The following is an 11,483-nucleotide window of genomic DNA, read 5'->3' as shown; positions in this document are numbered from 1 at the left end:
CTTCTGTAGACTATATAACCCCAGTTCTCTCAGCCTTTCCTCGTAAGTCATGTGCCCCAGCCTCCTAATAATTTTTGTTGCCCTTCGCTGGCCTCTCTCCAATTTGTCCATATCCCTTCTGTAGTCGGGGGACCAAAACTGGATGCAGTACTCCAGGTGTGGCCTCACCAGTGCTGACTAGAGGAGAATAATCACTTCCCTCGATCTGCTGACAATGCTCCTACTAATACAGCCCAATATGCTGTTGGCCTTCTTGGCAACAAGGGCACGCTGCTGACTCATATCCAGCTTCTCATCCACTGTAATCCCTAGGTCCTTTTCTGAAGAACTGCCGCTTAGCCAGTTGGTCCTCAGCCTATATTGGTGCATGGGATTCTTCTGTCCTAAGTGCAGGACTCTGCACTATTCCTTGCTGAACCTCATCAGATTTCTTTTGGCCCAATCCTCCAATTTGTCTAGGTCACTCTGGACCCTATCCCTACCCTCCAGCGTATCTACCTCTCCCTCCACCTTAGTGTCATATGCGAACTTGCTGAGGGTGCAATTAATCCCATCATCCAGATCACTAATGAAGATGTTGAACAAAACTTGCCCCAGGACTGACCCCTGGGGCACTCTGCTTGATACCCGCTGCCAACTAGACATGGAGCCATTGATCACTACCCGTTGAGCCCGACAATCTAGCCAGCTTTCTATCCACCTTATAGTCCATTCATCCAATCCATACTTTTTAAACTTGCTGGCAAGAATACTCTGGGAGACCATATCAAAAGCTTTGCTAAAGTCAAGATATATCACATAAACTGCTTTCCCCATATCCACAGTGCCAGTTGCCTCATTATGGCTTCACTCCATCTCCCCCAGATCCTATAAAAAACAAAGTATTTAAACATGGCAAAAGTAATTTTCCCCATCACTGTTGGAAGAAAAGAGCTGTTACTGCTGTCTTTGTTAGTATTTGCATTGAACTACTATTAAGAGCAAGAGAATGCCCGGTGAAGTTTCTATTGGTCTGAGTTTTGGAATACTACATTACTCATTAGTGGGGAAGCCAGGAGAAAGTTATGCTGATTATCCCAATAAGTCTCAGTAAAAAATGTATTCCATAATATTGGGGTAAATCCTAGCCACTTTGAAGTCAATGGCAAATATCTTTGAAGTTAATGGCCTTCAGTGAGGACCAGATTTCCCCTGTCATGTGCTCTGTATAAGCGATTCATATTTTAAAATCTATTTAAATATATTGTAGTGAGTTACAAGAACACATTGGGACTGCTTTTGTAGCTAACCACCTGTAAAGCTCAATGTCTTAGGTCCCCACCCTGCAAACGCATATGTATGTGCTTTACTTTAAGCACAGGAGTAGTTAAAGTTATGTTACAGTTCAGCACATGCATACATGTCTGCAGCATCAGGCCCAGTTACCAGGAGCCAGGCTATAGGGGACTCAGGCATAGGCAAACCTCTAAAATAGCCGCGGGTAGCTTGTTTTTCACAGATAAGGCATGTATATCACTGTCTTAAGATCTGTTAGCCTGGGACCTTCCGGGGCTAGGATCAAATGGCAGGTGTTCTGCTAGGAGGCTAGAAATCTCTCCTTTCAAGCATTATGGGGGGCCAGGAGACATCACCAAGGGGGGAGCGGCATAACTGAGTATCTTCTGTCCCGGGCCTTGGGTCAGTGTATATATAGATATTGGGGCGCGGGTGGGGGAGTTCCGCATTTCCCTGGCTGGTTGATTTCTCAGAGTCAGCACTGGCAGATGGTTGGGAGAAGCTGGGAGCGCTGGGAGAAGTGGGAGGAGGCCTAGTGGGCAGAGTGCAGGTGAGGTGGTCCCAGGAGGAGGAATCAGTGGCAGGATCCTGGGGCAGGTGGCAGAAGGCTGCCGTAAGTGCAGCGGCCGGGGTGGGGCTCTGCCATGCGGCGCGCACAGATCGGGCTGCCTAGCGGCTCCCCCTTTCCCCACTTGTCCCCAACCCCAGCTTTTGGGCGGGGTCCTTCCTGCCCAGCCAGATCCGGAGAGCCGGGGCTGACTATTTCCTGGGCCCAGCCGCACCTCGCTCGCTGCCGCGCCGGGAGCGGGCTGGCCCCTGGGAGCCGGCGGCAGGTGCGCGGTGGCAGCCAGCGCCCCGGTGCCCGGGGCGGCCGCCGAGGGGCGTTGCCGGGGCGAGCGCAGGGCTGGCCCTCGGGCAGAAGCAGGCGGCCGGGGCAGGAAGGGGCGAGCAGGGGCGTTGCGCGGGGCGAGCAGCAAAGGGGCAGAGGGAGCGGGCGCCTCTGCGTCGCCCCGGGGCGGGGCGCATCCAGCCGGCTCCTCCAGAGCCCGGGGAGCGAGGCAGCAGCGGCCGCGGGTGCCCGGCCCGGCAGAGGGGGGCTCATGCTCTGAGTGGCAGGGCGGGACCCTGACCAGCCGCCCCCATGGGCTGCCGCTGCCCCCGGCTCCCTGCCGGGCCCCTCGTCCTCCTCCTCGCCTGGCTCCTGGAGCCCGCCGCGGTCTCTGCCTTCTCCGAAGCGGCGATGGGCATCGCCAGCCCCGACCCCGGCAGCTCAGGGACTCCGCAGCCGCCGAGCGGGACCCCCTTCGAGGAGACCCGGGTCCACATCTTCACCCTGGACTATCCGCACGTGCAGATCCCCTTCGAGATCACCCTCTGGATCCTGCTGGCGTCCCTGGCCAAGATCGGTGAGTGACCCCGGCCCGGCCCGCGAGCCTTGGGGCTGGCACCGATGGGGAGGCTGAGGCTGGGCGACTGCCCCGAGTCCTGTGTGAGCCAAAGGGAACTTGGGTGGGAGCCCGGTCGGCGGGCGGGTGGGGGCAGTGCCCAGTGCACTTCACCGGCGGGGGAAAGCTGCCTGCAGGAAGCTTTACCAGTGTGGCAAAGGGCGAGCCTTGCAATGCACGCTTTGCCTGTCTATTTCACTGTTAAAAACAGGCAAATATATGGGTAGATAATGTGGCTCTCCCTGTCTGTTTATACACTGAGGGCTAGTGAGAATGCAAACACATAAGGCTACTGCTCACTCGGAGTCCCAGTACTGTTCAGAAACCCCTGAAAAGCAGAGAAAGTCCCCACGATATGGCTTCATTTATATATGTATTCCTTGATTGTTCATCTGGCAAACACCCAGCTAGATTCTAGATTTTAGCTTAACCGTGGCTTTCACTTTGACCCTGCTGGTTTTTTAAGACGAACAGTGAACAACACTGATTTACTAAAACAAGTGCAAGTCACTGTGAATTACCTTTCAGTGTGACAAGTTCAGTGAAAACTGCTCAGATGAAAGATAAGGTGGATGAGATAATACATTTTATTGAACCAGCTTCTATTGGTGAAAGAGACAAGTTTTGTAGCTCTTCTTCGGGTCTGGGAAAGGGCTCAGTGTCACAGGTAAATACAAGGTGAAACAACAGATTGTTTAGCATATTTAAGGAACTTTTCCAAGTGAAGTGTCCCTTTTACACCCCTTCATGGGGAGAATGGAAAAGAGACAGGGAAGGCAGCTTGTGGGGGGTTGTTAGTGAGTTATACATTGTTGCAATTAACTGTAAATCCAGCATCTCTGTTCAGTCCTTGATTTGTAGTGTCTCGCAAAGTTATGAATTAAGCTCCCAGGCTAGTCTTTTGAAGGTGTTGTGAAGATTTCCTTTGAAAATGAGGACTGATAGGTCAGGTACAGAGTGGTAGCTGACTTTTAGAGTTACTGACAAGTGACCATTAGATTTTCTTCTATTGCTTAGTGATGTAATTTGAAGCCTTTGGCATGATTTGGCTGACCGTTTTTTTGCTTCTTCGAGAGAACCAGTATGAAGGAGAACATTAGATTAAACTACCCTTAGAAAATGTCCCTCATAATAGGGCTCAACAAAACGTAAAGCTTAAAACATTTGGTTGCAAAATATTAAAAATGTAGCACTAAAAAAACGAATAGTTTCATTCATCCTTCTGTGTATACATGAAACACATTCCCTAGAGACTCTAGATACATATTTACAAGAAGTCTATGAACACTGTATTCCTTTCCACAAAATATTACACTAGGTAATGGTAGGCAATTATATAATTTATCTTTAATAAAGAATTTCAGCGAAAGAAAATCGATGGCAAGGGACTGATGGAAAGCACACAAAAATGTTAATCAGTGTGGATTAAGCCTCCCTTAGAATTTTTTTTTTTACCACTCAGCTGTGTCCAGGGAATAGTCTCTGAAAGATGAGGAGCACTGAGTGGTTAGAAAGGTCATTCATTCTCTGATGTGGGAAAAGTTTGTATTGCATAGTTTCACGGTGTTGTCTTCTCTTTATTTGGGAAATATATTTTTGTTTTTAAATTAACTGTTTTATTTCTTGTTACAATAAAATATGAATTTAAACTAGTAACAGAGTGATCTGGAAAACAAAGGATTTTAGGAACTGTGTAAAAATCAGTAAGACCATGTATAAATGATGACATTCTTTTAACTAGGTCTCTTTCTAAGCAGTCCTTGAGAATCTTAGCTTCGAAGAACCTCCTTTGAGGAATAAATGGGAAAACATAACATTACCATGTTTGTTTGACTTCAAATGCCTTTTTTTGTATCACACATTTCACTGAAAACTATGAATACATTCATGTGGATAACTACTTATTGAGCCAAATTAGCTATCATTTACTTGTCAAACTTTAGTCTTCTACTTGTGAAATCTAGATATACAGAGCCACATTGTGCTTAGTAGCCATATAGCTCTGCTCCTGCAAACACTCTTAAGGCATGTGCTTAACTTTAAGAATAGTCTCCTTGACTTCAACAGAGCTACTACAATTTACACCCTTCCAATGGGACTACTTATGTGGTTAATCTCAAGCATGTACATAAAGGTTTGCAGGTTCAGGGCCTATATATTTAATTTTGATATATAGAGCACCAATGTATTACAACTAATCACCTGATATAAACACATGCCATTCATTTTGTATCTGTCTCTCCTCATTTAAAAGAGTACTGTAAAGTTGATTTAGGCCAAAATTTAGGTTTTGTAATAAAAAGCCTTGCAGAAGCTAAGACCAATGGAAATATTTTTGTGATTATTTTTATAATTCCAATTATGTCATTTAAAAACATAAATATTCTGGTGGACTGTTTGCTATCCAAATATTGCAGTACTTTGCTAATGCTTAAGAGTCCAGAAGGTGAAAAAGACTAGTCTAATTTTATTTTCTAAGATGAATGCAATGCAAAAAGTAAACAAACAGCATAAACTATGAGAAGTAAATTAGATTTTAAAAACTCTTTCAGATACAATAATCGAAAGCTTTATCAGTAATACAGAACATTGCTTTATTAAAAAATGCACTAAACAGTAAGACCCTTTCAAAAGTTACTCAAGCTCATAGGATATGATCAGATTTTATAACCTCTCATTGCACATGAACAGAACTTCATGAACCTGAAGGCCAAGTATATTTAAATGTGGTGTTATTACTAGAGCTGGTCAGAATATTTTTGACTAAATGTAGTGTTGTCAAAATATGCAGTTTTGTTGAAGCCAAAATGTTACGTAGAGAACTTGTCGATCTCATCAGTGTTTTCATCTGGAAGGTTTCAGAGGGCGGGGGTGGCTTGTGGTTACTGCAAATCAGAGAGAGTAAGAGAACCCAGAATCTAAAACCTGAGCTTTCTGGGTGAAAAATGGGCATTTTGACACAATGCAGTTTCACAAAAGGTTTTGTTTTGTTTCAACACAGAATGAAAACAATGGCTTTTTTCAAAATGATTTTTAAACTATTTACGTTACCAAAATGTTTGTTTTTATGAGCAATTCCATGCATTTAAAAAAATCAGATTTTTTAAAATAAAAAAAGTTATTGAAATGATTTTCAAAAGTTTTAATTTTAGAGAGTCTATTTCAATAAGGCATTTGATACTTTTTCTGATAAGCATTTTGAAAAATTCCAGAAGAAAATTCATGACAAATTAAAAAAACAAAACTAAACAGAAAAAATGGGTACACTTTGAACTCTTGGCAATGAAAACAACTTCAGTGTTTCAGTTTTTTCTGAAATTAGCTTTTTCATGTCCCACCAGCTTTACTTTGTATTAATAATAACTACGGGGTTTGGCCTAGGGGGTAAAATTTCCAAAAGGGGGCCAGAGAAAGTGTGAGAATGACTCTGTAGCCTAGTGGTCAGTGCACTCACCTGGGAGAGCAGGTTCCAGGTCCCTGCTCCAATGAATATTTAAATATTTTATACAAAGTGGGCCTATGCAGTCATTCTTACTCTCTCTGGCCCAAAGGATACTTAATTATTTATACCCAGTGAAACAGCTTCTGGAGGAGAAATTGATAGAGTACCATCCCAAATAGCTCTATAGGCCAGTGATTAAGGCATTTCTGGGGGAGATCTGGCTTCAAATCTCTGCTTCAAATTAGACAGGGGGGGATTTGAACTCCCACATCCTGCTTGAGTGTTCTAACCACTAATAGAGCCTCCTTCTGGATGTCTTTTGTGTGGTGTAGGTGTGCTCTGAGAATGCCTACCAGATTGGACCCCCCTGCAGGATAGACAGGGGAATGCTTAGTTTGAGAATCTGCCAGAATTTAGCTGCTGAGCAGATTTGCGGTGTCAGGACTTGGGTGGCTTTGCACATTTGCACCAGCAGAAATTCAGGCACCTCCAAGGCTAAGTAGCTGAGCAGGGGTTTTGAAGATCTAAATTTTGTATTTGGGCATCTGAAGTGGCAGTTAGGCACCTCAGTCCCTTTTTGGATCTAGCCTATCACTTTTGGAAATGGCCTTTAGGCTCCTAAATCACGTGGGCACTTTTGTAAATGTTACCCCAAATCTCATATAACCAGCTTTCAATATTTTAAGTGGCAGTAATAGCAGTATGACTACGACTTGGAATTTTCATTAATTAAAGTCTTTCTTTTCAGAGCTGACATACTGAGGTGCAGTTTCCATTGTCTTCTGCTAGTTTCAGTAAACCTTGCCCAATGTCTTTGCATACCCATACTATATAGTTCCACTTACCGTGCCATCCTGTGAAAATACAGATGCACAATAAAAGGTAATTCATGAAAGCTAGGAGTTGCCAGCTCTCCACCCTGATGCAATAAAAGGCATAGTTATGGTTTTATATTACCTATGCAGAATCCAGGTGTCAGAAAGAAAAATTTTGATTCAGTTGACCACAACAAGCACGCAGAGCTATAACTAGCAGGAAAAATTGGAATCCTTCTGGGAGGAGCAAGCCCCAGAAACCTGTGAAACTTGACTCCAGGGGTCCGGTGGGATTTCACTCTCTTTATTGGAAAGTTTGGTCTTCTGTCATGGCAGAAACCAGTGCAAAGCATGACAATTCAACATGGAACTGATTGGAAGGTGCAAAACACCACCTACGGTCCCCAATGGCTCGTTCTCATGTCCCTTAAAGCCCTTACCGGTGGTGACCAGGCAGCAAACTGGAGGTGTCCTAGTGCAGGTGGTACTGAGTGAGTTTGGCAGCTCTTCCACATTCACTCAGATTCTTATCCTTGAAATAAAAAAAAAATCTGAATTTACGTGCGCTAGATATATTTTGGAGGGCAAACTTGCTATATCGGCGCCCTGTAACAGAAAAAATAACTATGCTTGTGCCCTTTTAGTTTAAAAATATCTTTATGGTGTATAATAAAAAAGGCCTGTGAGGTTTTTGTTTGCAGTTTTTTTCTGTTTGCTTTTTACACAAGAAATTCAGACATGGGGCTTGTCTATACGCACAGTTAATATTGTTTGAAATGGGAGTAGATCAGAGCGCACTAGGGAACTTTTAGTGCACGGTACCAAGATCCACACAGATGGGTAGTTTGTAGCATGCTAGCATGACTTAGATTTACACCCCATCTTGCCACACACTCGCTGTTCATCAACCCATGCCCTTTGTCTACCCTAGAAGACTCTATGGTGAGCAGAAAACTAGTGAAATATGGTGTTATAAGATCAAAAGCTGGGCAACTGATGCCTGGTGTGCACAAAGGTTTTGTATCAAATTAACTATATTGTTTGTGGGTGTGAGTTTTACTGAAATAGTTAAATCAGTACCATCTGGAGTAGAGATGCAGTTATGTCTCTATAAAGGCATCTAAGGCCTGGTGTACACTAGGAAATTAGGTCGGTATAACTGTGTTGCTCAGGGGTATGAAAATTCCATACCCCAAGTGATGCAGTTAAACCAACCTAACATGTGGTGTAGACAGTGCTAGGTTGATGGGAGAATTCTCCTGTTGACCTAGCTGCCACCTCTTGGGGAGGTGGATTCCCTATGCTGATGGGAGAACCCACCCTGTTAGCATAGGTAGCGTCTTCACTGAAGTCGTTAGACAAGTGTAGACAAGCCCTTATACTGGTTTAGCTTATTCCCCTTCCTGTATGGGAATAGCTATAGAAAGATAGGGCCCTTTATCCCAGTGTAACTATACCCACAGTAGGGGGATTGTACTGGTTTAACTATACTAATATAGTGAAATTGGTACAATTTGTGTGTGTAGATAGCTCTGAGATGGGAAGGGATTGAGAGTCAGGCTGTTTAAAAAATGGTGTGTACGTTAACAGCCATTAAACTTCAGGGACTGAAGAACACTTTCTGGATGTATTTGTTAAAGGTTCAACTTCTCCATCTCTTGCTTTAAAAATGAGAGGGGCTACTAAAGAGTTCCCAACAGATCCTTCAGCGAAGCCAAGTCTGATCAGACTTGACATTCTTGATATTTTGGAGGAAAAATGAAACAGAAGAAACACACTTGCAAATGGGAAAAAAACCTATTTTCTAAATACGAGTCATAAGCACTGACTCCGTGGGTGCTCTGCGGCTGGAGCATCCATAGAAAAAAAATAGTGGGTTCTCAGCACCCACCAGCAGCCCCATGGATCAGCTCCTCCCCCTCCCCCAGCACCTCCCACCTGCTGCGATCAGCTGTTCAGCGGGGTGCAGGAGGCACTGGGGAGAGGGGGAGGAGCGGGGGCAAGAAGAAGTGGGGCTGGGGCAGAGTGGGGGCAGGAAGAGGCAGGGCGGGAGTGGAGGAAGGGGTGGAGTGGGAGTGGGGCCTGGGGTGGAGTAGGGGTGGGAAGAGGCAGGACGGGGGTGGGGACTTGGTGGGAGAGGTGGAGTGGGGGCAGGGCCTGGGGCACAGTAGGGGTCGAGCACCCCCCTGGGAACTGAGGAAGTCGGCGTCTATGGAATGAATTCACAAAATGTAACATGAGGTGTCAGAGGCTCATGAAACCCTGATCTAGAGCCCATTGAAGAGAATAGGAGCCCTGCCATTGACTTCAGTGGGTTTCAGTTGGGACCTAAATCGGTTTATATTACCATATGTTCTAAGTGTGGGGAGTCAGATGATGTTTACTACCACATTCAAAGTTTACTATATTTATGAATGGTAAAACCAATTTAAAACCATTACAATGCTTTCCAGTTAGCCAAGAATTGTAGACCTTATGGGTGGGCTTGTTTGCTCTTGATTTTCAACAAGCCCTATTTTCCATTCATAAATACTTACAGGCATTAAATATAGCTAAGGGTGGTATGGAAAAGACTGGCATCTGCCGAACCTGAAATGTATCCTTGGTATGTAGGAGGTACATTCATGTCAAATCCTAAAAGCAAAACTGAACTGTCTGGATGCCTCAGACAGGGCCGGATTAACTCTCCTGTGGGCCCGGGACTGTTAGATTTTGTGGTGTCCCTGTATACAAGTCTTTTTCCTGGGAGGAAGTTTGGTGCAGGAGGGGGCTGGGGCAGGGATTGGGGTGCAGGACAGGGTGCGGGGTCCAGGAGGGAGTTTGGGTGCAGGAGGGGATTCTGACCTGGGGCAAGGGGTTGGGGTGCAGGATGGGATGCATGGTGCAGGCTCCAGTGGGGAGGCGCTTACCACAGGCAGCTCCTGGACGGTGGCTGGTGGTGCAGCAGGGCTCAGGCTGCCTGCCTGCCTGCCATAGCCCCACACCACTCCCGAAAGCGGCTGGCTGCTGGCACGTCTCTGCAGCCCCTGTGGGGAGGGGGGTAGGGGGTCGCTGTGCACTGCCTGCGCCCACAAGTACTGTCCCCACAGCTCAGCTGTGGAGCCGTCTCCCCACTGCCAGGGGCAGCAGAGATATGCCAGCAGCCAGCCACTTCCAGGAGTGGTGTGGGGCCGCGGCATGCAGACAGCCTGCCTGACAGCCCCTTTTAGCGGCCTGGAGATCACTGCCTGTGATTTATTTTTGCAGGGCCCACTTGAGTTGGGGCCCTGGTCTGCAGCCCCTAAAGCCCCTGCCTTAATCTGGCCCGGGCCTATAGGTTATGAAACCTTTATGTCACCACTGAAAGTCTCTTCCAAGAATTTTTCTATGTATTTGTACAGCAGACAGCACACTGGGTATTCAATAGAATTGTGAAATAATGAGGCACTAAGGCCCAGATTTTAAGAATTGCGAATGCAAAATGTTAAGTGGCTTCTTGCCTAATTAGAGTGCACAGTTACCACAACTGGTAAACTTATGCACAAATGTCAAGTCAGATCTCTTTCTGCTCATTTACATGTGTATTTACTGCATGGTCTGGATTTGCCTGGTGAATGGGTGGGTTGGGAGATGGCTATCAAATCTACATATCTGCCGAACAGGGCCAGTATTCTATCTCCACCTCTTGCTGCACAACAAGATTATGTGTGTTTGTTTTCTGCTTCCCTGAACATTTCTTTGAAGTGAAAATAAAGTTATCATGTGATTATTATTTCTTTAGTATAAAGAAGAAAATAACACGATATGCTCGTAGATTCTGGAGAAGTAACTATTTTACTTTCTTGTGTTTTGAACTCCCCTTGAAGGCTTTCATCTCTATCACAAGTTGCCCTCGGTCGTGCCTGAGAGCTGCCTCCTTATTCTGGTTGGATTACTGCTGGGTGGAATTATTTTTGGAGCCAAGGAAAAGTCCCCACCTGCAATAAAGAGTGATATTTTTTTCTTGTATCTCCTTCCACCGATTGTACTCGATGCCGGATATTTCATGCCAACTCGCCTTTTCTTTGAGAACTTTGGTACTATATTCTGGTATGCGGTAGTGGGAACACTCTGGAATTCTATTGGCATTGGGCTTTCCCTCTTTGGAATTTGCCAGATTGAAATATTTGGCTTGACTGATATCACTTTGCTGCAGAGTCTGCTCTTTGGAAGCTTAATTTCAGCTGTGGATCCTGTGGCAGTGCTGGCTGTTTTTGAAAATATTCATGTCAATGAACAGCTTTACATCCTAGTGTTTGGAGAGTCTCTGTTGAATGATGCCGTAACTGTGGTAAGTTACTATATAAACAATTACTGTTGCTGCTACTTGACCACATGGCACCATCATGCCATATGTCTTTCTATCTAGTTGCCATTATCTACCGAGAGCCAAAGCCAGTTTATCAAATTCTTTCTTTACACTAGACCTACATGTTAATGTTTAATGGAGGCATATAAATTTTTCATAGATTTTAATGTATGAAGTTT

The 11,483-nt window shown here is 45.2% G+C and overlaps 1 protein-coding gene across 1 annotated transcript in view; it reads left to right on the top strand.

Annotated features, from left to right (window-relative positions):
• Nucleotides 1–2,416: 2,416 nt before the first annotated feature.
• Nucleotides 2,417–11,483, top strand: part of SLC9A2 (solute carrier family 9 member A2) — a 34,633-nt gene continuing 25,566 nt past the window's right edge. Inside the window, exons 1-2 of the mRNA XM_077814348.1 lie at nucleotides 2,417–2,681; nucleotides 10,823–11,286. Of these exons, the coding sequence (XP_077670474.1) occupies nucleotides 2,417–2,681; nucleotides 10,823–11,286 (729 nt within the window). The remainder of the gene's footprint in view (nucleotides 2,682–10,822; nucleotides 11,287–11,483) is intronic.

The sequence above is a fragment of the Eretmochelys imbricata genome, chromosome 1, assembly GCF_965152235.1.
Source record: "Eretmochelys imbricata isolate rEreImb1 chromosome 1, rEreImb1.hap1, whole genome shotgun sequence".
In the NCBI taxonomy this organism is placed as follows: Eukaryota; Metazoa; Chordata; order Testudines; family Cheloniidae; genus Eretmochelys; species Eretmochelys imbricata.
This window is presented reverse-complemented; position numbering and strand designations above follow the sequence as displayed.